General features: G+C 40.3%; 2 protein-coding genes across 39 annotated transcripts in view; one reads left to right on the plus strand and one right to left on the minus strand.

The window, feature by feature from the left end:
• Positions 1–18,707, plus strand: part of BPTF (bromodomain PHD finger transcription factor) — a 132,947-nt gene extending 114,240 nt beyond the window's left edge. For 17 of the 38 annotated variants that reach the window (XM_086356849.1, XM_086356867.1, XM_086356854.1 and 14 more), the window contains 8 exons: positions 69–151; positions 471–696; positions 2,936–3,258; positions 6,082–6,255; positions 7,031–7,223; positions 8,175–8,259; positions 11,246–11,432; positions 16,560–18,707. In XM_086356849.1, coding sequence (XP_086212975.1) covers positions 69–151; positions 471–696; positions 2,936–3,258; positions 6,082–6,255; positions 7,031–7,223; positions 8,175–8,259; positions 11,246–11,432; positions 16,560–16,596 — 1,308 coding nt within the window. In that variant the 3' untranslated portion in view covers positions 16,597–18,707. Of the gene's footprint in view, positions 1–68; positions 152–470; positions 697–2,935; positions 3,259–6,081; positions 6,256–7,030; positions 7,224–8,174; positions 8,260–11,245; positions 11,433–15,765 lie in introns of all 38 variants that reach the window. The other 21 variants (XM_086356855.1, XM_086356873.1, XM_086356882.1 and 18 more) reach the window with 3 other exon arrangements.
• A 2,964-nt stretch (positions 18,708–21,671) lies between these two features.
• Positions 21,672–26,713, minus strand: C19H17orf58 (chromosome 19 C17orf58 homolog). The gene is made up of 4 exons (XM_086356890.1): positions 26,557–26,713; positions 23,720–24,256; positions 23,294–23,485; positions 21,672–22,630 (listed from the first exon to the last, which is right to left on the minus strand). Exons 1-4 carry the CDS (start codon positions 26,630–26,632, stop codon positions 22,440–22,442), a joined length of 996 nt encoding a protein of 331 aa, XP_086213016.1. The 5' UTR covers positions 26,633–26,713; the 3' UTR covers positions 21,672–22,439.
• Positions 26,714–27,082: the final 369 nt, after the last annotated feature.

Raw genomic sequence — 27,082 nt, forward strand, 5'->3', positions numbered from 1 at the left:
TTGTTACCCCTGTGCTAACTTGTAGTCGTTATAAAATACGCATTTTTGGATTTTATTCTGTCCTGAAGGTGGTGATGAAGCATAATGCTGTAATAGAACATTTAAAACAGAAAAAGACCATGACTCCAGCAGAAAGAGAAGAGAATCAAAGGTAGGGAGAAGTGTTTATACCATTACACGGGCTCTCACTGTACGTTAGTCTCTTCTCTCAAAGTGTGCGCATGAACAAACACGCACACACACACACACACACACATGCACGGGAGTTCTGAGTTTGTGTTTTATCCTGACTGGAGTTTATTAAATCAGAACACTCAGTACTAATAGATTCTTGTGACTGGTTTGAAGCACTCTTTGAAGCTCTCCAGTCCCAGAAAGTTAGTATCAACTATAGAGACATAGAAAAATTATGTCTTAAGTCTTTCAGAATAAAATGCCCAGGATTACATAGGTTGTGTATTTCTCTCTAGAATGATTGTCTGTAACCAGGTGATGAAGTATATTTTGGATAAGATAGATAAAGAAGAAAAACAGGCAGCAAAAAAACGGAAGCGAGAAGAGAGTGTGGAACAGAAACGTAGCAAACAGAATGCCAGCAAGCTCTCTGCCCTGCTCTTCAAGCACAAAGAGCAGCTCAAAGCTGAAATACTGAAAAAGAGAGCGCTGCTCGACAAAGATCTACAAATTGAAGTGCAGGTAAGAAAGTATTTTCTATCCTCCCGTGTCCAGTGTTCAGCATCAGATTTTACTCTTTTTTCCCCTTTGAAATTGTGATTAAACTTAAAATCTGAGTTTGTTTTCTAGAATTTACATTTTTGTTCCTAGAATAAGTAGTAATCAGTGGAACATGTCTTTTAAAATAAGATAGATGTTTATGTATACATGTATATTGTAATCTCTAAACTAGACACTTGGAGAGGTTTGATTAGACTTTTGATTAAAACATTTGAGGATCCTCTTGGCTGTAGTTCTTACTGTCTGCAACATAGTCTTGCCAAAAGTTGCCAGGTTTCATGAGAAAAGTAGACAGAGAAATGGTGAAATAAGGTTAAAGGAAGAATTAAGTGTGTTCATTAAATAAGGCCAGATTTCTTCCTTGACTTGTAACTGATCCTGCAGGCATGGCTAGTCCTCTGTATACTTAGAGAATTTGTTGAAAAATGAAAGATTACTCATACATATTTAAACATTTTTTTAAAAGAGAAGTAGGCTATCTAAAGCATCTCTAAAAATGTCTTGTACATTTTGAAAAGTGAGAAATATTAAATGTATTAAATTAGTAGGTCATCCTACCAATGAGCATTGCACGTAACTCTGAGACATTAGAGATCTTTGCACTGAGTCAGAAACTGGTGGTAATTCCCAGAATCACCATCATTACTCAGCATCTCTGGAAATTCTAGCTAACATGTTAAGCAAAAAAAAAAGCAAAACAGAAGATAAAATTTGTTATTGTGTATGGTATGATTATATTGAAACCCCAAAGAAAAATTATTAGAATTTAAGAGCGAGTTCAGTAAGGTAGTCACTACTAGATGAATATCGAGGTGTCACAACCATTGTCAGAGGAAACAAAAATAAAAGAGCCAATAATCTGTGGTGATCCCCCCTCAAAGATTACCATTTTAAAATAATTTCAGGATATATCTTATATATATTATTTGTAATATAGGTGTTTACATAAAACCCATTTTAATCAAAATCACACTGTAAACAGCATATATTGAACATTTTCCTGCGTTCTGCATACTATGCCGCCATTTAAAAATGCTGTTTCTACTGCAGATACCCTAGTGTACAATATTATGGTGTTGTTTCTGACACATAACAACACATGTTATGGTGTTGTTTCTGACAGTGTATTGCTAATCTAATGAGGGAGAAAAATTGTACTTAAAATATTCAGCATTATTTTAACTAATAGAATTTATTGCTAGGATGATTTCCTTTGAAGAACAGCTTTCAAATTTATGTGTACTAGTATATTTTAAAAATTATTTTTAAGCTGTTATTCTTATTGTGAAGATATGCAGTTGGTCCTTTATATCTACCTGTATATATATCATTTATGATTGCCTTCCTTGAAACAAATAGACATCATTTTTAAGAACAGTTTTAAATTTACATAGAAACTATACAGAAAGCAGACACTTCTCATATGTTAATGCTGTCATAGGAATGTTCTTGAAGGGGTGGTCAAAGTGAATACCCTTTATACTGTCTTGACAATCTTAATTTTCCTAAAATTATGTTTATAAACGTTATGTTATAAACACGTCATATTATTTAGGAAAATGAAACTCTTTTAATCATCATTTCTAAGAAGTTGTAGCGCTTAGTACCACAGGTGTGTCTATAAAATATTTCACATGGGAAAAAGTGAAGATTGTAATTTATGCAAAATTTCTTTTGAGAAAATAGCTCTCCTTCAAGTCTTAAATTCTAGACATAGAAGCACAGTACATAAGGCGTATCTGTCTCATACTCTGCTGGTCAGGCCACGTCTGGAGGGTCACATCCCGTTCATGTCCAGTATGTCCAGTCTCACTCTAAGGGGATGGAAGGAGACCAGCCGAGAAAGCAGCCAGCGTGTATGGACACTTGAAACCGCGTCCTGAGCGACGACCGCAGTGACCAGGGCAGGACCCTGGCGTGTCAGAAGGACTGTTCTTTTATACACATGCTCATCTTTCTGTCCAACCTCCTTTGAAGATAACTCGCAGCTTTCTAATTGTTGTGTAATTATCATTTTCTGTTTCTAGCTGTCTTTTGGGTTTAAGGTAAAGTAAGAACCCTCTTGTCTGGAGTTAGCAAGACTCCCTCGCCTTAGACTGAACTAGGGAACTCCTCGGACAAGGGAGGGGAAGTAAGGTCCTCTGGCCAGGGTGTTATGTAAGTCGGTTGATGGTCTGGTATTTTCTTTAATTGATGACAGGAAGAGCTCAAGAGGGACCTGAAAATTAAGAAGGAAAAAGACATGGTGCAGGCCACAGCAGTAGCTGCCACCTGCCCCGCAGCACCGCCCGCACCTCCAGCCCCTCCGCCTTCGCCTCCACCTCCGCCTCCCCCACAGCACCCGGGCCCTCTGGCCACGGCCACGACCACGCTGCCTGTGGCTTCCCAGAAAAGGAAGCGGGAAGAGGAGAGAGACTCCAACTCCAAGTCCAAGAAGAAGAAAATGATCTCTACTACCTCAAAGGAAACTAAGAAGGACACAAAGCTTTACTGTATCTGTAAAACGCCTTACGATGAATCTAAGTGAGTAGATCTTTCTGAGCTCTAGTTTATTCTCTTAAAAGTGTAGCTAAGTGTCCAGTTTTGAAGAAAATGAGGATATCAGTAGCAGTGTAAATGAAAATAGTTAAACATAAGGGTAATGATACTTCATTTGTGGTCTTGCATCTGATATTCTTAACCTTGACACTAGAATAAAAATTTATGTTTTTTTTTTCCCCCACGTGTTCATGATTCATGTTTGTCCTTCATCATATTCTTTTCTGTCAAAAATAAGCTTTCTGTTGCTCCTTTGCTTTCTCCTTTTCTCTCTGGATCAATTCCAGATCAGTCAGTAATGCTCTCTGAAGAAAGAGTGTGTTACTATCACCGCCCAAAGTTGACATCATCCTTTCTGGAATCTTCACAAGCCCATGATTACATCCAACCCTAGAGACAACCTAGATTCAAATGGTGGAAAGGGCTTTGAGTTGGAATGGTTCGGAATTTTTATCATTTAATTGCAATTAATTCTATCTTTCTGCAATAGAATACTGTAACCTAATATTTTTGTCCAAGTTCCCACTTTCTTATTGGGGACAGAAGTCAGAAAAATACAAAAAGGAGTTCTTTCACTCATTCCTCAAGAATGACACTCAAAAATTTGATAAGCACGGCAACTGGAAGCTGTTTTTGATAGTTGTGACTTGTATTTGGTTATATATACAAGATTTTAGAGACATTAATTCATAAATGTGGTTACACTTTTTTTTCTATCATTTTTATCACTCAGCTAGGTATTTAGCTTCCATTTTCAACATTCGTATGCAGGCCAACGTTTTAAAACCAAAATTAACAGCAGTATTAATTTTACAATACCCAAAAGTTTGATTATGCTAAAAAGTGTGATCATTTAGAATTAGGAATGCTTAATGTCTACTGTAAGTAGATGCCTAATCCATTTATAAAATAAAATTGTCTCTTTAGTGATGTTTAAGTTGTAACATTGGAACTATTTTAGTGATGCTGTTTAAATTATAATCCGTTTGGAAGTGCTAAATCAAAACTTTTTGTTGGTAACTTTAGCTGTGTGTTGAATTAAACGCAGATCAGTATAGGCATCTTCACTTTTCATTGTCTTACTTTATGAGAAATTAGATGTGATATAAAAAGTAGAACCCTATTAACTGATTTTCCCCATGGTTCAATACACGTGTGCCTCCCTTTAGGCAAATTATACTAAATGATTTATAGAACAAAACAACATGATATACTTTCTTTACAAAAAGCTCTGCTTATGGATTTTCCTTAAATAACAAGACACTTTGGCCTATTTAAAATATTCAGATCATAGAAATTCATTTCACACACAACTTTTAAATTGCATAAAATGCGGCACACGTACATATGTTCATTGTATTGAGATCGTTATTTTGTGGATATTTCATATTTTTTACTTTCTTTCATTATTAACATTTCAGTATACCAGGTTCATTCATTCCCTGTTCTAGCTGGGGAGAGTTTTAAGGAGTATTCTGTGAGCTCTTATACCAAACTAGGCTGGTTTGGGAATCTAGTGAGAAAGACTAAAACCTGAAATTCAAGTCCTGAGCTTACTTCCAGAACACGCAGCACACCGCCTGGTGAAGGCAGCATACAGAAACACCCCAGGGCCTCCACCTGCAGCAGTGAAAAGCATGTGAGGGTTGTAATTCAGAAGGAAAAAGGTGGTGGTAATAGGACCCACCACACAACTGTCTGTTACTCCCTGATGTTCAAAAGCAGGTTAGTTGGAAGCTTGAGGACTATTTCGATTCCTCTAGGTGAATCTGCCAAGAAATACATTGGGTAGAACCAGGGGTGTCAGCAAGGCCAGTCTCATTCCCTGCAGTTCACACTCATCCTTGCTGTGACTCTGACCAGGCATTCCTCCAGAGCACCCGTCAGCACTGAAGATACACTGTGTTTGTCATAGAGATAGTCTCCACTATGCTGTTTGGGATCTTAAACGACAAAGGCCTCGAGGTTGACTGACTGTGGTTACCCACGGTGACACACTCATATGGCCCCATCTTGTAGACCCTTTTGTTTTTAGATTAACAATCCATATATCACTCTCCACACAGTGTATCCTGGTTTTGAACTGAAGTAGTTTCTCACCAGCTAATTAACCTGGCCGCTCTCCACATTGTCACACACATTCTAACTGAAAAACTGACCCATGTCATAATCTTACTACAGATAAATTCCAATATTTATTTAGAAAACTTGGTAGACTTCCTACATGTACCTTTTTTAATTTTCTTCTTCATATCACATTTTGACCATTTTATCTTCTGCCCCTGGCTGAACTCCTGCATGTTCCTTGTAGTGTAACTTCTCCTCGGTGTTTGCGCTTTGCTTTGTTTTCAAATTTAAATCGTGAGATACATTTTCAAACCTATCTAAGAAATAGCCCCGACTTTGAAATGGCTTCTGTGGCATAGGTTTGACAGATGTAAGTCTTTGATTCTTTGGCTTTGGTTTTTGTGCCTGTGACGGTTTTACACACATTCATTAAGAGGGAGACATTACCATCGGTGTGTTGTTTATTTTTTCAAATCCCAGTGTGTTTTTTTTAAAGACCCGCATTTCACTCAACAGTGTATTTGTTGAAATGGATGTGAGCGACTTTTATGTTTCCACATTTGATACAGCGTCAAATGCTGCAGTTTGTCAGGGTTAGAATGGCTGGATTCAGGATGTTTAGCTGACTCATTGCAGAAAGTTACCCTGTAAGAACGTGAATCAGGACAGGGAAGACAGATTTACGTACCATGCAGCTCAAAATGACAACTACATTGTCATTTTCATTGTGAATGCTTTTAGGTTCTATATTGGCTGTGATCTTTGTACTAACTGGTATCATGGAGAATGTGTTGGCATCACAGAAAAGGAGGCTAAGAAAATGGATGTGTACATCTGTAATGATTGTAAACGGGCACAAGAGGGCAACAGTGAGGAATTGTACTGTATCTGCAGAACACCTTATGATGAGTCACAGTGAGTTCTGATAAGAGCATCATATTTAATAATTTAGGAAGCCAAACTGCTCTGACTGGTTACTTATTTTATTTTAAAATAAAAAGCAAGATACTTTTCTGCATATATGATACACTTACATTACAAATTCCTTTCCAATTTTTTTTTTCTCTTCTTCCCTCTTTACCTCCCCTTCAAACTTTATGCTGCTTCATAGTGAATGTTTGAGATGCATTGGGGAAAATGTGGTTTAACGGTAGACTTGATTCTTCAATATGTAATGCAGAAATTAATGAGATTAAAATAGCCTGACTTGTTTGGACTTTTATCAGTGTTTTGAAATGGTGCTTTATCGCAGGTTAGTAAAACACTAATTCGGGAATAAGCTCTGAGACTCTGTTATTAGCGTTTAGGATTTTGAACTCCCAGTTGGGTGGCCAGTACCAGCTTCCCATTTGATACGGTATTAGTTGAAAGATTTTTGTCTTTATTTTGTTTTGAGCTTTAAAGTCAATTAAATGTTCTCCTTTTTTTTTTTTTTTTTATCATATTGGTTCTCCAATTTTGACAGTGTTCTTAAACCTTTAATGCTTGTTCTTAACATCGGAAATACTAAATTAACACATTGGAATGTCAATCTTCAGAAGTATTAAAATAATTATAATACTGAAACTATTTTATATCCCAGGGTTAGAATATTTTCAGATGCATGTTTCATTATTATTTTTTTAAAGTAAATTATAAGTCATGTCATCCCATCTGTTTTGAACTCACATTTCCATTTCGGATCTTGCAGATTTTATATCGGCTGTGACCGGTGTCAGAATTGGTACCATGGGCGCTGCGTTGGCATCTTGCAGAGTGAGGCAGAGCTCATTGACGAGTACGTCTGTCCACAGTGCCAGTCAACAGAGGATGCCATGACGGTGCTCACGCCGCTCACAGAGAAAGATTATGAGGGTCTGAAGAGGGTGCTGCGTTCTTTGCAGGTGAGAAGCCACTCTCTGTGCAGCATTTAAAGATGAAGTCAACCAGCATGACCTAGGAAACACTTCTGGGGTTTGACCTTTCCAATCTTCAAGGACCTGATTATTTACCGACTCCCCACTGAAGTGCTCCACAGAACTCAGTCCTCCACATGCCATTGTCATGAGGTTTACCAGATCCACAGGCTAGCTCAGCTGTTGTTTAGCTAATGCTCATGTTTAAAATGACTGATTTTTTTTTTAGCCTAAATTTTATTTTTAAAGGAAACTACCTTACTGTTAATACCATCGATTGAAAAGCAATTTGATTAAATTCTAGTGAGATACAAATGCTTATCTAAAGCTTTGAGGCAAAGCCTTCCTTCTCTTACTAAAAATAAAAAGGAGGTGGGGGTGCCTTATACGATTGGCAAGTATTAGAGATGTATTCCAGACATAGTGCTAGGTCAACACTGTCTCCTGTGTCGTTATAATCAGAATCATTGAAAGAACTAAAGCAACAGTAGTCTCATCATGTGGTTGCATCTTACTTAACTTCATCCCTCTGCCACATCCTTCGCCCGCAGAGGTAACCATTCCCCACTTAGAACCCCTCCCACTCCAGTTTAATAGATGGGATTGCAGTGGCAGCATCACTGAGTTGGCAGGTCATCAGGTAGGGACCAGAGGACAGATTCCTTGACTTCTAAGCTAGTGCTCCACCATTCCCTCTCAAGGCAAGGTCCCAGGCCTCTGAGCACCATTATTACAGAGCATGTTCATCTGAGATCATTTGTAACTGGAGCAAAAGTCGTCCCAAGTATAAATAATTTCATCCATCAAGTTTAAAACTGACTCTCCAAGTTTAAAGGCTGACTGATACAGTAACTCAGATACAGTAACTCAGATGGGAAGCTTAGGTGAAATTTTTATTTCTACCTGACAGTAATGATGCCTTTTTTCTCATCAATATAGGCCCATAAGATGGCCTGGCCTTTCCTTGAACCAGTGGATCCTAACGACGCACCAGATTATTACGGTGTTATTAAGGAACCTATGGGTAAGTGCTTGAGTTGAACTTGAAGTTTTTTCAGAAGTCTAAGCAGCTATTTCATTTTTCATCCATGCAACTGATAAATCATGAGGCTGTGTTAAGCAGGACTGGTGGGAGTCTAAACTGGTATAGTCAGTGGTAGGATAAGTGGGGAGTACATGTTATAGTTCAAGGCTATATAGCTTTGGACCCAGCAATTTCATCCCTTAGGATTTATATATGCACACATGTTGTTCATCCCAGCAGTGTTTATAATTGCAAAAGTACTGAAAATGAAATAAATGACCATCAGGAGAGGAGAAGCCAAAAAGGATGAGCAGAATACTCTGTAGCTGTATAAGGAGTGAAATCCTTGAATAGATTGAGGTCTTTTTGAACCTCTCATCTTTCCTGTCCCCTCTTCCTCATCTTTTCCTGAAGGAGAACAAAGGTAGAAATCCAAGAAAATATGGCCTCATTGCCCAGAAAATGAAAATAGTAATAAGGAACAGCTGCAAGTGACTATATTAAGATGAACAGCTACAGGTGATGATTATATTAAAAATAGTTTATCTGCAAAAGAAGTTATAGAAGTTAGAACATACGTAAAAGCTTCCAGAACTGCCAAAAGATTCATTCTAGCTGATGAAAATATTCCAAGAGCAGCTAAGCCTTTTTGATGCATGCACTTTTTCTCTCACATTTTGGTATGTTCTTTGTGTGTGTGTGTGTGTGTGTGTGTAAATTGAAATCATATATATTTAAAAGGAAAAAATTGAGATCATGTAGTAAATGTGTCTGGCATTCATCTTCCTGTCATTAATCTTCATATATCTTCATTAATCTTCAGTAACAATTTTAATGGCTTTATATGGTCTGTAAATTGACTATGCCTTAACTTATTTAACCACAGTTCTTTTCTTGAAGAGCTAGAATGTTTTCCTTTTTTTTAATGCCAGCCAGATAAATAGCGTTTTATGTAGGAATGTACATAAAGATAATACAGGTCTCCCAAATATACTGTTGAAAGAAAAATGAAAGTTACAGAGTATTTGCTAGGTTTTAAGCCATAAGCAAGTGTGTTTTCTCGGGATACGTACATGTATTTAAAGGTGCATAGAAAATGTCTGGACAAACAGTGACTAACTTGAAAATAGTTTCTTTTAGGGGTATGAAGGAGCCAACAAGGTCAGCAGCTTTTATTTTCTTAAATGGAGTTATATATATGGATCATCATGTTTTATAACATATTTTATAAACTTGTCAGTCAGTGGCTTTGTCACATCAGCTGTGGTATAGACCCAGACTGTTTTTAATTGTATGAAGTTAAGATTATTTATTTAATCACCTCCCCCAAAATGGATTTTTTTTTGGTTGTATGCAATTTTTGCTTCTATAAATGACACTTCTTTAAAACATCTTTGTGCATCTGCATTGTTCTTGTTTGCTTTCTTAGTAAAAATTTCTAGAATCAGAATTTCTCTGTCAGAGGGTATGTATACTTTTTTAGGCTTCTGATAAGTATTTTCAAATTATGCCTCAGCAGGTTGAACCATTTTCCACTGATGGCATATATCTGTACCCTTTTCTCTGCACCCCTGAAGACACTGAGCATTATCACTCTTGAGAACATTTTTTCTTTGCATATATTTATTTCAAAATGATAGGTTTGAGGTGCAAACGCAGATGTTACAGAAATGTAGGGAGTAAAATGTAAATTACCACCACTCTCATCCTCCTTTAAACGTAGCCTGTGTTAATAGTCTGATATTAGGACTTTTAGTTTCTGCTAATTTGGACAAAAGAAGGACTCTCTGTTTTTGCCTGTCTTCAGTAACTAGTGATGTTCTTACTGTTTGAACTTTTTCTCTGTGAGCTTCCTATTTATATATTTTGCCATTTTGTTCTTGAGGTATTCATACTCTTGTCAGTGTTATTTAAGGGGTAGTTATATTCTAAGGATATTTTAAGTTTTATGGTAATTTTTGGTCATAGATAGTTTTTAACATTTTTTAATTCAAATCTATTAATCATTATGAATTCTACTTTTGGAGTTGTATTTTCAGCCTTTTTCCCTACCCCAGATATGTAAAGACTTACCTATATATTCTCCCAATACTTTTTTAAAGGAATATCAAATTAAATTGAAATCATAAAATGTCCAGACCCTACTCACATACTTTGTTACAGCTACTCAATCAGTGATTGTCTGGAACTTTAAAAAACTCTGACTATGGTGCTATCCTGGTGGGCTGTGTTAAGCATTCACTCTTCCTGTATAGCTTACATAACCTGCCCAAAATGATGTGCCCAAATTTTGTTTGGAATTTTATCAGACTGGCTCCTTTTTTACAGTTGTTCCTGTTTATACTTTTTCCCCTACCTGCATACGCTGGAACTATCAAAGATGTGTATGTGTGTGTATTAAAATATATGTATAACGTAAACTTGCCATTTTAACTACTTTTATATGCGTGGTTCAGTGATTGACTACATTCCTTTTTGTCCTTAAATTTTAATCCACCTAGGTTACTTTGGCATATAGTATGAGATAGAATTTTTCTTCAAATATAGGTAGGCAGTTGCTCCAACCCAATTTATTAATGAATTCTTCCTTTCTCTGCTTACTTGAAATGACATCCTCAACATTTGTAAAATTCATATGCTGAATACAGTCAGGTCTGTTCCTGTTTCGAATTCAGTTCCATTAATGTTTGTATCATCTTGGACAGTGCCACACTTTTCATTATCACAGTTTTATGATTTTTTTAAATTCTCATAGATTGTCTTCTCCCATTGCTTTTATTGTTCAAATATTTCTTAGATACTCTTGAGCTTTTATTTTTTGAATGAACTTCAAAATTATTTTCTCACTTCTGAAATAATTATTGAGATTTAGTTTTGAAATTGTGTTTATCTGTCAGTCCTATTCTTGTTTGTCAGAACTGCAGGCAGTATTCACATTGGAATGACCTTAAGGTTTTGAAAATCTTTTACATTTTGTGTTTTTAAGACCTTGCCACCATGGAAGAAAGAGTACAAAGAAGATATTATGAAAAGCTGACGGAATTTGTAGCAGATATGACCAAAATTTTTGATAATTGTCGTTACTACAATCCAAGTGACTCTCCTTTTTACCAGTGTGCAGAAGTTCTTGAATCATTCTTTGTACAGAAATTGAAAGGATTCAAGGCTAGCAGGTAAGCAGGGGTGTTCAGTGCTCTGAATCAGTTCAACTCCTAATGAGAAATGGCTAGATTTGTGTGTGATCTACTTAAAATTAGAGCCACTTTCTAAAATTCAAAAAACATTTATCAAATGCTTAAAGAATGTAAGATGTCTTAAATGCCACGGGGCACATACAAAGATAGCAGTAAGAGTTCTTGCTCTCACTAAGTTTACAAAAGTATAAAAATATCTGTTCTGTAGGATAGAGTAAGAGGAAGACCATAAAGAGGGGATCTTAGCACGTTCTCCTTAATTTATGTTTGTGATGTCTTTGAAATCATGAATAATTTTATTTTTCTGGATTTTTTTCCTCGGGCAAAACTAGACTTTAATTCCACAGACTTTTTCTTTGAACCTGGGAAAGTTGCTCAGTCATGTCCAACGACTCTTTGCGACCCCATAGATTATACAGTCCATGGAATTCTCCAGACCAGAATACTGGAGTGGGTAGCTGTTCCCTTCTCCAGGGGGTCTTCCCAACCCAGAGATCGAATCCAGGTCTCCCACACTGCAGGTCATTCTTTACCAGCTGAGCCACCAGGAAAGCCCCTTTGAATCTATAGTAACATATAAAAAGCATTGAACAGCTTCGTGTGGTATTCAGGTGCTTTGACCTCATCCCTTCTGTTTCTGACCTTCAGTACCTGCTCCTTCCAAGCCCATGACTTTCTTCTTCCCAACAGAGGCCCATTTTCCTTTTCTTTGAGAACGGCCACCAGTCTAGTCCTGGGATTCATTGTTCACTGTCTCCCATCCACCAGCCCACTAGTTTGATCCTTCCTAAGTAGTCAGAGGATCTACCTTCCCTGGGTAACTCTTGGCTAGGCTAGGGCCTAGGCACCTGTATTATCTAGTGAACTCCCAAGGGACTCTGCATACCAAAGTGTAAGAATCTCTAGTCATTTTTCTCTTAGGAGAATCTTCTGGGTGTTTTGTTTCTCTCCTTCTCCTGTAACAAGGTAGATTGAGACCTGTACTTTAGTCAGTGTATTTAAAGTTAAGGATAGGCACAACCCAGTCACCTTCTCAACAAAAGACTCACAAACTTTATGCAAGGCAGGATGAAAAGCAGTAGGGAGGCTTTGTGGACCACGAACCAAGAGAGTTAAAGAATCTCTAAAACCTTCCTGCTTTTACTGTTGCCTATGAACCCATTAGCTGGAAAACTTAAGTGGAAGAGGACTTACTGAATATGACAGAGTCCCCAGGAAAATAATAATAAAGGAATAAAAAGAGATAAATTCAGAGTGGTGAGAAGAGTATGGGAGAAGTCAGTCAGCTGATGAGATTTCAGCAAATCATGAAATACAGCAGACAGAAGGCCACTGACTGATGGAGGCAAGAAGGCCGCAGCCAGACTCCTGCAGCAGGCTCCTCGGCAGACGCGACAGCCTGCTGACTGGTAGGACCCCAGACAGCCTTCAACATACAGAGTCTGAAACAGGATCGAAGGCGAGAGAGTAGGAAGAGAGAAGCGTTAGCTGAAGATCTGTATCCAGGCTGCTGCTGCTGCTGCTAAGTCACTTCAGTCGTGTCCGACTCTGTGCGACCCCATAGACGGCAGCCCACCAGGCTCCCCTGTCCCTGGGATTCTCAGGCAAGAACACTGGAGTGGGTTGCCATTTCCTTCTCCAACGTATCCAGGCTAGTCACCCTCATTGACCCCTGTGCAGACCTTGTAGGAGGCCTGAAAAACTGGAAGAACACTGGATTTTTCTCCAGAGAAACAGAATAAACCATCAGCAGAGAGCTAGAGTAGACAGAAGAGAATGGGACCCAGAGGAAAATCCCCTGATCCCTGAAGGATTGGCTCCCCTTATTCTAACACTGGGGCTCTCAACAGGGTAATTTGCTTACCCTCAGCCTACAAGGGATAGTTAGCAATACCTGGAGACACTGCTGTTTGTCACACTTGGAGGTGGTAAGTGGTACTGACATCTAATAGGTAGAGGCTGGAGATGCTGCTGAACATCCCACACTTGGATCGGACATTGCAGCCTTTACAGCAAAGAATTACCCAGCTCCAGAATGTCAGTGGTGCTGAGATTGAAAACTCTGATCTAAAGCAAAGCCCACCAGTTAGTAAGCTGCATACATATGCACAGGGTTCTCCAGGCACCCATCAAGTTTGTGAACTTACTCTTAAGTGGGAACAGACAGTTACGGATAGCCAGACATGTAAGGAAAGCCTGCAGTGCCAAGGTGAAAGGTTAGGGTGTAACAACAACAAAAAAAAAGATTCCAGAGAAGTCAAAGGAGAACCTTAAAAAACAAAGCAAGCCTCTAAATCATGTCCCAAGAGAAATTTTAGAAGATACTGCATCTGTAAAATGGTGAACAGGATATTAGAAATAAAGAATAATCTGAAAAAAAAACAGTAACTAGAAATTTTACAAACTTACTGCACACATTGAATCAAGGCACTCTCAATGTAAAGAACAAAAAGACAAGGAGGTGAAAAATATGAAGAAAAAAGTGTTATGGAATATCCAGTATTCACTTAATGGAAATTTCAGAAATAACAGAGAAGACAGAGGAGAGGAAATTATCAGAGGACTACTAAGAAAAAGTTCCTGAGCTGGTGAGATGCAGACAATTTTGTATCTAAGCAAAACTGTTCGTTCAGCAAATGGTTGCTGAGCCACTGCTATGCATCAGATATTGAATATAGCGGCTTGCCATGGAGCTCTTGTTCTGTGGGGCAGGGAGGTGGAGCTGGGTGGGAGGTGTGGAGGGATGAGAATGGTTGGTAAACGTGTAAGCCAGCCAGACAAGTGGGAAGAGGTCCATTCCACGTTTCCGTAACTGGTCCATTCCACATATATCCATAACTGAAATCTCCAGATGCCAGGGATAGAAGAAGCTCTATCTGAAAGCTTCTAAGGAGATTAAAATTCCTGTAAAGTGATAGGAGTCAGACTGGTATCAGACTTTTCTCTGACGACACAGAACTCTAGAGAGTAATGGAAGAATATAATCAGTTGGAGGGAAAATGAAACCTGCGTCCAGCCAAACAGTCACACGTAGGGGCGGAATAAGTGTATTTTCAGGTCATATAAGGACTCAGAAAGAGCTTCTTTCCCTTGCGTCCTTTCTTAGCAAGTTATTTTAAGATGTGCATTAACAAAAAAAGAAGAAGCAAATCAAAAAAACGAAAGACCTTGGATTTCAAGAAAGCTAAGAGAATGACTGACCCAGAGTGGCATTTGTACAGCAGGCCCATGCAGCTGGCACTGCAAATTGAAGCAGGAGAATGGAGCACTCCCAGGAGGGATGTGTCTGGAGGGAAAAAATGATTCATACATTAGATAACTTAAGAATGTAAGTGGAGGGGGGGGTGATGAAAGGCAATCAGAAACTCCATGAAAGGAAAAAAGTTGTATAGGTTACTAAGAATGCCCTCTTAGGGAAAGAGTAGGTGCTACAGAGAAAAATATTTATATAGTCACAATAATGTAAATGGCACATTGATTTCCAACTTTTATAATCAGTCTGCAGACAAAGCGTGGAAAGATTTAAATTACTGAGAAATAAAACTTGTACTCAAGAAGGGAGAAGGGAAAATGGTTACATAAGCCGCTCAGTTCTCATTTGCCATAACAATTTAAACAATGCAAAGTTGATAAAGTAAGAAATAGCAGTGTAAGAAATCTCCCTACCCAAGAACTGAAAGTTCCAAGGAATTCTCAGGCAGCCCAGACTTTAGGTTGAAACTTACTATAAGCCCTCTGTGCTTTGTGCTTCCTACCTTACGTAGTTTACACTCCAGCTGAATTTCTGAAACTGCTTTTTTTTTTTTTAATTGAAAAGGCTTTAGTTTACCCTTTGGTGGAAGCTGGGAGATTTGAATCCCAGCCGAGTAGGGGTGGCAGCAGCTGCTGATGAGGTGGGCCTGCTACAAAAGTAGAGAATTGGGGGAAGGAGAGGAGACATAAAGGCTGGGTCTTCACAGTGAAGGGACCACTCAGAAGTGCTTGCCCCCAAGTACTTTCTATAGCTATTTAATTATATTCTAGCTTATATGATCTTTATTGAAGAACACAGAAGTCAACTGAGGACTCTGCCCAAGTCTTGCTTATGTTAAAAAAAAAATGTGAAGTGGTATTAGGGAACTTTTGTTGAGTTTAGGGCAGAATGAAACATATATGTAGCCAATCTTTGAAATTTTATTTATTTATGGATTTCCAGTGTTTCCTTTGCCATATTTTCCCCATTTTTAATTTGCAATCTCCAGCATTATTTTCGTTAACTGTTCTTTGTTACAATTCATCATTTTTATCATCCGTGTTCTTTCTTTTCTTACAGATTGTGATATCTTTAGTCTGAATTTTTAACTGGAATCAGAACTGGATGTTGGGGTCACTCTTTCTTTTATTGTACCACGTGATTACCTAATTCAGAATTGCCCCCCAGAGTTCAGATTAGTTAATATAATTTTTTAATGTTTAAAAAAAAAAAAGATGTATAGTAGTAAACAGTTTATTCTAGCAGCCATGTTGAACAATGTATTTAAGAATTGTAAACTCCTGGAAGACTGTATTTATATACACTATTGGCAATAGTACATACTTGATAACTGTACAGTAATTTGGTTTACTAACAAAAGTTGTTAATAAAACTGTGAAACTAGAAAGGAGACTTTCTGAACTTTAATAGAAAAAACTGTGATTTTAATACTGTTATTTCTCTCCTTTTAGTATTATTTTCCTTCATACTTCCCAACTCAATGTAAATAAGCACACACACGCATAGGTATCCACATCTTTTACCACAATGGTAATGCTTTTGTAAATGTTTCTATTTGTCCCTTTGGCTAAAAATGTTGTATTGGACAAATATATATATATATATTATATATATATTCCTTTTTAAAAAATATTGGCTTTTTCCACTGAATTATCATGTTTAGTGTACCATGAAAAATTTTAATATTATAGGTTACTTGTTTAATTTCTTGTTTTCATATATTTGCTTGCCAAGGGTGAATGAAAGAACATGGCTGCTTTCCCCAGACAGACTGACCTTGGCATCCACATAAAGCATCATTGTTTTAAAAAATGAAGGGTGCTTAATTGTTCCCTTTTTTCTGTATTCTGTAGGTCTCATAACAACAAACTGCAGTCTACAGCTTCTTAAAGTTCAGCGTGTTAACCTAACATAAAACACAGCAAGAATCTGGTTGTCTGAACTATTTTAAAATTAAGGAGCCAGATGTTTTTAGTCAGGTTATCCTGACAAGACTTGACCTAAACTTCGTTTTTATTGGTCATAACAGTCCAATTATATTCTTGGCCAATTTTGTCCAACGGACAAGGGAAAAGCAAAGTCAACGACACCATTATCTTGTCAAGATCAAATGGTTTTACTATTGTGGCAGAAGCGGGAAAACTTTGTTTATTGAAAAAAAAGAAAGCAAGAAAAAAAAAAAAGATAATATGGGGTCAAGTGTAACTCCATGGAAATGCCACGTCTGCTCTTCAGTGAAGAAGCTGGTTTAGAGTCTCGCAGAAAACTTTCGACTGTATTTATTTATTGTTGCAAAAAAGACGCTTTTTTATTGCTGCCCTCATTTGTCAGCTAATTATTTTTTCTTATAAAATCCAGCCCCAGTTACATGTAATCCATTCTGTATCTTATCATGATTCCTGTAGGTAAAAGTACAAGACGACCTCTAGATGTCTTTTCTTTCTATGAAAGGAGCTGCTATGTACACATGTGCACACACACACACACACACACACACAACTGGGAATCAACAATGAGTTTATTGTTCATAGTAGATAAAAATTAAGCTTGCATAAAGGTTGGGCTGAGTGTCCTGGACTACAGACTCTGTTGCCTTGAATATAACAGAACAATTTGTCATTTACTCTGCACCAGGCTAAAATGAGTAAAATCTATTTGAAGGTATCTTGTTTGTAAACATTTGTCAGATTCTAATTTTTTTTCTTTTTGTATTAAAATTCAACTATGGATGTATATGAAACAAAATAAATGGAGATCATTTTTCTCCCACAGATGGTGTCTTTGAATGTGCGCTAATGATTCTCCGTAAGCCTTTTGAGGGGAAAGGGAGGGCTACAAGGTAGAAAAATAAAAAGGCAGAAGGATCTGATTGTACCTGGATTTCTCCAGGGCAGTAGTGCTCCTAAATTTTACAATTCCCAGCCCACTGTCATCATGTCAAAGAAAAATATTCAACGGTGCTAATCCTGTTGCATCAATTGATCAGACTGATTAAAAAAAAAAAAGATAATGTGACAAAATACACGTTGCCTTCGTCTGTACGTTTTACGATACCAGGCAGACTACCCTTTACAGACTGCTACTGATATTTTATGAAGGGCATTTTTTTTTTTAATGACTTCATCCTTTCTGTATTGGTTGGTTGGTTGAGTTGTTTGGGGTTTTTTCCCACGTAAGAAAAAGTAGTGTAAGCAGTAGGGGGAAAAGGGAAACCTCAGAGGAAGGTGTAGTTTGCATGTTTTTCCTTTCAGTGTTTTAATCTTACACGTCGTATTTCTACATTGTCATAATCGCTTCTGTGAGATCTGCCATAGTTGGTTTATGCAGCTTTGCAAAAATTTTACTAGATTTTGCACTAATTCATATTAGCTTTGTCCTACCAGGTTCTGGAATTTTATCTAATAGTTGTTTTTTAAGTTTCCTCTGTTTAATATCACCCTGCTATGCAAAACCTTCCCAGACCTTAGTTTCTTAAAAGAAAGACGTTACTACAGTTCCCAATTATTTCTTATTACAGGCTCAGGTGTACAAGTTATTCTGGGTTAATGTTATCTAATGAAGCCCATTCCTTTTTGTACATAAAAATGTCACTTTTACTTACAAACTAAAAGAGACTAATTGTTCAACATTGAAAACATGGAAACAAAGTTTTTGCTTAAAATATTAACATGGAAGTAGTCAAACATAGGTTATTTTGTCCTTTTGCTTTTCAAAAAAATGTTACATATTGTATGCACTGTGCTGATGCAAGAATCCTACATTTTAATGAATTATGAAATTATTTTGCATCTCATCACGTCACAGTATTTCTGTACTATTTATTCATATATATATAGATATAGATGGGCTTAATCACTTAAAACGTTGCGGCAAGAACTTTCCTATCTGTAGGCAATAGATGGCTATGTTTTTAACAGATTGTGGCAAATTTAAACGGCAATTCTTTTTGTACGTAATAGGACATTTCATCCTAGAAAAATAAAGTAATGTTTTTGACGTTGGATTTGGTGCAGTTCCTAATGAAACAGTGGTTGGTTGGTTGGTTAATATATTTTCTGTAGATGTTGACATTGCCAAATTGTACAAAAATGGTAAATTTTGTGGGAATCCTTGGACCAGGAAGATGTTAATTTCATAAGTGTATTTAATAGTATAAAGCCTCTTGTGATTTCTATCACCATATAAATACATAGACATTTTATAGTTTTATCAATTACAGAGCTTTAGTCTTTGAAAAGTAATTTTTGGGAAAACACGCCTTCTTATATACACATAATGAGTTTCAAAAGCTGCTTTTCTATGAGTATTTGATAAGCTTCTGCTACTCAATAAAGTATATATAATACAACTATTTTGCTTTCAATAATCCAAGTGCTAGAATGCACATTTGTTATACTGTTAGGGTTTTTCTACCCAGCCTTTGGACTTGTGTGTGTGTATACATATAGATATATGTTTACTTTGCATCAACAATTTCCTTGGCTAGAAGTATTTTCAATGCTTGTTATATTTCATCAGCCAAGTTCACAATCCTTAAAACCATTTCATAAAAAGTATTTTCATAATATTGGTAAGGTTTTTTTTTCTCCTACCCAAACTCTGCAGGATTTGTATTTTAGTTAATGTCCTGTGGCAGTTAAAAAGTGAACTTTCAGAGATATTTTCTAAAGTAAAACAATTACTTTTTTATATTTCAAGTGGCCTAGAGTGTTATTAAAGAGATGCTGAGATTTGCTGTTGTTTGTAATCTACCTTCCTGGAATCTGCAAATAAAAAGTTCTTTCCCTGTTTCTGTTCATTTGTTAGGCAAACTCCCTACATCTTTGTGTTTCTGATACTACAGAGCCAGCGTGATGACCTCTTAAATCTACACACGTAGCTTCATGACTGAGGCCATTACCCATGAGGGTCAGATTTCGTCCTTAAAATGAAAATGGTGGCCTCTCAGGAACAAAGTAATGTCTTACAAGTACTTGGGGAAAGGTTTTTAGTGAATTGAACACAAAGTACTTTTGGATACTTGGAATAAGATACCACAAAAGACATTTCTTAGAAGATCACACCCCTCTTGGTCCGATTTGGACCAGATTCAACTAAAGAAATAAGTGCTATAGTTTTAAAATGATAAAGTCCACCTGAAATTGAAGTTACCTGTTGTAGACAGTGAGTCAGGTTCTGGTAGTGGTGGTTGTCCACCACTTTGCAACCCCATGGAACCCATGCCTGCCCACGCTCCTCTGTCCATGGGATATCTTAGGCAAGAATCCTAGGAGGGGTTGCCATTTCCTTCTCCAGGGAATCTTCCCAACCCAGGGATTGAACCCACGTCTGCTTGGCAGGTGGATTCTTTACCACTGAGCCACCTGGGAAGGGCCAGGTCAGTTTTTAGGTGTTTGCAAATACCTGTGTTTGATGAACCTTAAAAATTATTTTGAGAAAAACAAATAGTACCAAGTGATGTCTTTAAGAGTTAAAAGCTAGTACAAAAGTGTGTATGTTTTATGAACCTTTCCCTATCAAAAGACAAACACTTTTTTTCTGCTTGAGCTCCAACAGTTTAATTGAAGGAGGAATGTTTTGAGTTCCTCTTGAAGGCAACAGAGTATGGTGCCCAAGATCCTTTAGTCTCTGGAGCACAAACCAAGGTACTAAGAAAAATCGTATCAACAGGACAGAAGGGTTCGGAACTACAGTAAATTTGCAAGTTAAAATTTTCCATAAAATTCAAAGATTGTGTCCAAAGTACTGACTAATATTGAGATTCTTCGTAAACTTTTTTGCCTAACCTGGAATTACCAGTCTGTTCTTCACTGCCTCCCGTCCATATCCCCACACAGACCACTTTTCGACCTCACCTGAGCCTCACTTGTCTTTCACTGCAAACTTGGTCTTGAATGATTGCCTTGGTTTTAACAAGGCAGTTTTTAAAAAGTTGACATGCTTGTGCTTGCCACATTAACCATGTGACCTCTAAGTGACTTGTGTGTGATTTCAAAACCTCTCAAACTATTAACAGTCTAATCAAACCCTAACCCTCAGTCTTATATAAAAGTGATTTTTCCCCCCTCTCTTTTAAACCAGAGCTATTTATAATACTTCCCTTTATACTCTAACATCTGACCATCCAACTAATCATCTATTTGGTCACATTGTAATCTTCCCCACCATGTTTCTCCGGATCACCACTTAGCCATTTGACATTTACAAGTTTAGCTTTGGTTTTTGTGACTGGTGCTACTTCTGTCTTAATTTCTGTCCTAAAGAAAACTAATCCAGAAGCTCTTCATTCACTGCATACTATAATCTGTCAATGGTTCATGTAATAATGCAGTGGATTCCCAAGAGGCAATTCTAGGATAATTTTTAATAAGCTTGGGCAAAACTCATTCTCAGCAAACTCTCTAAAAATCCTTTAGTTAATGCTTTACCACAGAATAGTCAGAGCCTCTCGACTTTTTGCCTCATTTGGGACAAATAAGGTAACAGTATCTTATCACAGGCAGATATGTTTTAGGCTGTATAGTCACTGTGCTGTCCTGACATCCTGTGTGTACATGATGCCTCTTTGAGGCCATTACAGACTGACATAGCTTGAACTCCAGTGCATCTCCTTGGAAACCAAATGTGCTGTTTTTCTCTTCAGTGCAGTTATTTTTCTTTAGGCAGTCACCTTCAAGGATTATCAGTGTCTCTGTTCACAGTTTCAAATTAACTAAAGCACAGCTTGGTCTTCTGGGGGGAAAAAAAAAACAGTTAATGTCTTTGTGGGCTCAGGTATAAAATCAATAATAAATTCAGTTCGTGATTAAATATTTTTCAAGCTAGCTGGAAAACGTTTACGATTCACATGCTTGCAAGCCATCATTAAATACTGGTTCCAGGGTTTGGGGAGTGAGTTTGAGAAATGCTTTTTGCCCAAACCTTCTGGGGCTCAATGAGGCTAAAAAAACCAGGTGCATCCAAGATCTGATTTCACAGCAAGATTTACTGCTTTACAAACACAAACATGATACTTGGTCTTAATAGAAAAATGACATCAGATACACTCAGAATATGTTTGGCATTGGGATAGCTGCCAATATGGCAAAAAACATAGGATTTTAGAACCTGGGAGGCGGGAAAATACACTGTATCTTGTATTTTGGTACATCAGGAACACCTGTTTGCTTGACATAAGACCTTCGGTACTCTTTAAGTGGAAAACTTCAATACTTGTCTTGGGCTCCAACTTTAGTGTTTGATCTAAATGTGATCTAAATGACATTTAATACGTCTGACTAGTGCATTTACTGTTATGTACAGAATTTAAAATGTGATGGTTTTAGTATAAAATCTGGTTTGATACATGATACAAACTACTTGGAATTGTATATTTAAGATCAAGCAAATGTTTTTGTGAACTATTTCTACTGAAGAATGTATTTAAATTAAAATAATTAAAAATAAACAACATGAAGCAGTGATCTGTTAACTGGACAGGTCAGTGAGCTGAGCTTGTGTGAAGACTGGCACACCAGTTGAATAACCCCGCCATGGAGCTCAGAAGCATAACCATTTAAGAAGCCTTTTGTAAATAAGACAGTGACTTCAAGATGAGAGTTGGGACTTTCAAATAGTTCCTAAAGGGACTATGTGCCCTTTCTAAAGGAAAATCCCATTATATGATGATAAGGCCTTTCCTGTCTTGTTGCAGAATTTAAGTTTCAGATCCAGAAATGCCCAGCTGGTGTGTTTCAGATGCACTGGGCGTGAATTGCCCCTTGCACTTGCCCATCCCTTTTTCGGTTAAATCTTTTCACGTAGCTGCTGCTGCTCCTGAGTAGTCCATCTCCTGGGCGAAGGCGCCCTCTCAGGATCTGAAGCAGAGCTGTAGGGAGCTGCCTTCTCTTATGGTAGATGTGGCCCATCACAATATACCTGCTGCCTGAAAAAGGAAAAAAAAAAAAAAGCCAAAATATAAAGGTATAGTTATCTTTCAAGTGCCATGTAACAAGAAAACGTAACACCTTTAAGACATGCCTATAGCTTGAATCTACGATCTTGTTGCACTTGCTGAATCTCAGACATTCAGATCTCAAGACAACAGGTGGAAACAGCTGAGTGACCTTTACAATCAGATTCTCAGGCTGTTAGTAGCCAACACTAGGAACAAAGGTTCCACTCACAACAGTACCAGCAAGATTTTACAGAGCACATTTCTAGAAAGACGTAGGAGTAGGCATTACTCGCCCCCCGCCCCCGCAAAGACGACTATAAACAGTTTAAACAGCCCCTTAGGCATGCCTTCTGGCAACTGTGTTCGATCATTCACTCCACTTGTCAACAAATAGTGACTTGCTTTGTGCCAACGCGCGCAGTTCCCATCCTTAACCAGAGGAGCCGGGAGGGGGTGTTCGCTGATGGAATTTAAATCACAGAGTGGCCGAAGTGATACTTGTCTAAATTCTATTCATTTTAGAATACCCTTCCCCGCCCCCCCAAAAAAATGGTACTGAGATGACCGATAGGGGCCGAACTGTGGCATATACACGTTACAAAGTGGCATAAAGTGCATATTCAAAATGGTCCCTTCGGTCAGTTTCAATACCTGGCTTAAACTCTGGACATGGCTTATTGCAACTAGAGGAGTCTAGGGCTAGTATGTGGACTCGGAAGAAAAACCCGTCCGGAGTGATGTACAGGCGGTTCATCTTGTACAGCCCGTCTCGGTCCACCAGGAGAGTCACCAGCCGGATCCCTGTGCCGAGGACGTCTACATCATGCACGATTCCGTTCAACGCTGCTTTCAAAAAACAGAGTTTGGAGAAATGCATAGCGCTCACATCCTCTTTTCTCCCCCCAGTGGGTTTCTTACAAATCTCTGGGTCTTGAAAGACCGAGTGGGTGGGTTTCTCTAGGGTTTGGTTTAGGGGCCCCGGGCCACAGCCCGGCGCTCTTGGCTCGGAAAGGCTCGCTCGCCCCGTGGCCTGAGCTCGGTCGCCCGGGCCCGGGAGGAGCTGCGGGCGGGACTCACCGAACTCGCTGGCGCAATAGGACTCGCGCTCGTCCAAGTCCGCCCTGCAGGCGCGCGCACAGGGCTCGGCGCCGGGCTCGGCGTCCTCCCCCTGCAGCGTGCCGAGGTGCGGCGGCGGCGCGGGCGCGGGTTCCGGGGGCGGCGCGGCGGCGCGCGGCCGGTTGGGGTGGGCGGGGCCGGCGGGGATCTCGGCGGCGCGCGCGGAAGGCCGCACTGCGGGGAGGCGCGGGGCCCGGGCGCGCGCGCGCCGCGGGGAATCCCCCAGCGCCGGCTGGCGGCGCGGTGACGCGCGGTTCTCGGCCTGCGCCAGACGCGGGCTCGGCGGGCCGGCGGGTGCGCGCGCGGCTTCCCGGAAGCCCGCCCGGTTCTCCGCGGGCGGCGGGGGCTTCCGGCGCCTCAGGTCTGACCAGGCACGGGGAGCGGCTTCGGCCGCGCGCGGCCGCCGCGGGGCCTCGGGGACTGGCTGCGCCCGGGGTCCAGGCATCTCCGCACTCGGGCCTTCGCCCGGGTCGGGCTTCCGGCTGTGGGGCGGCGAGGCTGTAGGGAGAGAAGAGGAGAGGCCGGGGAGGCCATTAGAGGAGGAGAGGCCGGGGAGGCTGAGAGGAGAGGGCAGGGGAGGGGGCTGGTCCAGAGGAGGGGGGCAAAGAGGAGACTGTGAGGGGAGGGAAGGGGAGGGGGGAAGGGGAGAGGCCGAGAAGAAGGGAGAGAGGCCGAGAGGAGGGGAGGCGAGGTGAGGCCGGGGAGACTGAGGAAGGAGATGAGGCTGCGGAGGGGAGCGGAGGACAGGCTGACGTGGGGCGGGGGAGGGAGGAGATGGACAATGTTAACAGAGCCATACACCTGCGAGCGGGGACCTGGAAATGAAGTGAAGAGAACCGGAGGGGGGGAGGAAGGCGCCCCCCAATTAGGAGAGGAAAGACGCCCCAGCTTCTGATGAGCACGGGTTTCCTAGGCCTCACAGGAAGACCCAGATGAGGGTCTCGCCCTGTGAGAATGAGGACAACTAAGAACATTTTTCTCACCACATGGGAAAATTTCATTTTGTTAAGGACCCTGTCTAAATCAATAGCTTTTAAAATTACAACAACCTATTTGTTCTAGGACTAAACACAACTCACAACTCTGGTTAAATAACAAACTCTTTTTGCCCTTTCTTTAATATATATATAAACATCCGCCTTTCTGCTATGTACAGTTTGTTGAGAAAGTACCGAGAGCAAACCCCAGGGGGAAAGGTCTCATATTACAGGTTCTCCTAATTGTTTAAGCGCCCCTGACAACAGAACTATTTGGTTTTCCCATCCGTGTTTACACTGTCATCTTGGTCTCCGCAGAATCGAGCATTTGTGAGTGGATTTTTATCTGGCTTCTTGGACACCGCTTATTAGTAAACCACAGCTTAGAAAGACGTTTAAAGCGTGGCTGGGAGGCAGAAGCCCCCGGTTAAGTGTGACACACATCCCTTACATGTCCCCCTCCCCCCGCCCCGCATCATTTTCGTGGTAGAGAAAAAGCTCCTAAATGGCATGGCATGAAAACAAATTTTTGAAATTATTAGTGATTTTCCCCCAGCTCTGCAGGCAGGTTGTGAGCAAACTTCAGCCAGCTTAGAAGCTGGGCAACTTTCCATGCCCAGTTACACAATATCACCTCCCCCTTTTGCCTGGGTCCCGGTGCCCTCCAGGCGGGCACAAGAGCCTGTCTTTATTTTTTCTATTGTGTTAACGGCTGGTTTTCAGTATTTCTCTCCTCTGGCATCGAAATGCTTGGCCTGCCCCCTTTGCAGTTCTTGCAACACTTCATTTAAAGTAATTTATCTTGCCAAATTGACAATCTTCATTTCAAGTGATTTATCTTGCCAAATTGACAATCTCCCTTAAAATCAGCTTTCAGCCAGCAATAATCGCCGGTTACAGTTCATGTTTTTGCAGAGAGGTTGATTCTGACTCATTATGTTCAACGTTGCCCATACACAGCTGAATAAAGTTCTGGTGGATATCCAATTCCTGACTGTCAACTGTTGACCTCACAACTGCTTCCCCATTGATATCACCATCTGTTGTCATGGGAAAGATTGTCTGATATTTGGGTTAAATGCCACTGAAGTCACTCAATTTCCATGTGGAAAAATAACCCAAAGTAAATTGCCCTGCGAGGTGCGGAAGCTATTTTTCCCGGAGATAGTGAATGGAACAGAACATCTAAATAAAAGCCAAACAAAAACACCTCTCCGCAGAGAACCTCTTGTTTCTTCATTCCCAGTATTTTCCATCTCATGCATGAAACTGTGTGTATATGTTTTGTGTGTTTTAAAGACTCAGGTGTCCCAAGGCAATTGGTTGGGGCTGCAGGGAGAGGGAAGAGAGGTCCGATTTCGGCTCCCTCCGCCCCCAGCCGCGGCGGGGCGCACCCAGCGCCTGAGATCGCCGGCGGGACGCGGACCCGGGCGCAGGGCGGACCCCGAGCTCCTGGGGCGCCCGCCGCCCGCCGCGTCCCGCGAGCCCGGCCCGCAAGGCTTCCGAAAGGCGCGCCACGACCCCTTTTGACACTTTCTCTCCTCTGTGATGGAGCAACTACTTAACATGCAAAGTTTACTCCAGCCTGCCAGGCTCGCTCGAGATCATTTCAGTAGCTGAACAACTGGCTTCATTCCGAAAAGGCTGCCAAGACACACACGATCTTGGGGACACATTTTGCTCCTTTCAAACACGAACACGGACCTGGAGTCTCTGGTCAGCCCTGACCCCTTTCTCGTCCCTCCCTTCGTCGCGCGCTCTCCGCACCTCGCCCCCGGATTCCAGCCCCTCTCCCAGGGCTCAGCGTTTCATCGATCTTACCTTTTCTCTCCGCCACTGGGGCTTCGGGAGAAGATCCAACGATCAAACAGAGGAGCCAGAAAGCTCTAGCTGTCATGTTTGTAGACACGGTTCCCAGGCTCTAAAACTGAGCCTGGGCTTTTGCTCTTTCTCTCCCCCCACCCCTTCTCCACACCCCCACCCCCGTTCATGCTAATGAGGGGCAGCCTTTGGGGAAACGGGAATCACTCACTGAACAGACCATTGGAACAAAACCGAGCTGCAAGGATTTCTCCCACCTCCTAAGGGGGAAGAGCACGTGGCCTCTCAAAGTTGTCCCTGGGAACGTCTGTCCTGCGATCTGCGGGCAATGAGAACATCGAATCCGACACTTTAAACCCGTGTGGGCTTGCGGGCTGGGGCTGGGTGGAGGAGCGTGTAGGGCGGCAACACCAAAAAAGGGTGTTGAGGGGCTGAGGGACTGCGTGTGGGAGAATGAGTGATAAGGAGATTTTTCTAGATTAAGCCAACAACAAATAGGCAAATTAGAGCCTAAGACAGTTTGGGC

The sequence above is a fragment of the Bos grunniens genome, chromosome 19 (assembly GCF_055505025.1).
Source record: "Bos grunniens cultivar Pamir isolate PY7600 chromosome 19, Bosgru_T2T1.0, whole genome shotgun sequence".
Taxonomy (NCBI): domain Eukaryota; kingdom Metazoa; phylum Chordata; class Mammalia; order Artiodactyla; family Bovidae; genus Bos; species Bos grunniens.

What these genes read in the sequence shown, in the direction of transcription:
- C19H17orf58 (XM_086356890.1), bottom strand. Translation starts at nt 26,632, where the DNA reads ATGACAGCTAGAGCTTTCTGGCTCCTCTGTTTGATCGTTGGATCTTCT. An exon ending in CCCAGTGGCGGAGAGAAAAG is followed by an intron (nt 24,257 to 26,556) that starts GTAAGATCGATG and finishes CTCTCCCTACAG; the next exon opens with CCTCGCCGCCCCACAGCCGG. An exon ending in CTATTGCGCCAGCGAGTTCG is followed by an intron (nt 23,486 to 23,719) that starts GTGAGTCCCGCC and finishes TTTTGAAAGCAG; the next exon opens with CGTTGAACGGAATCGTGCAT.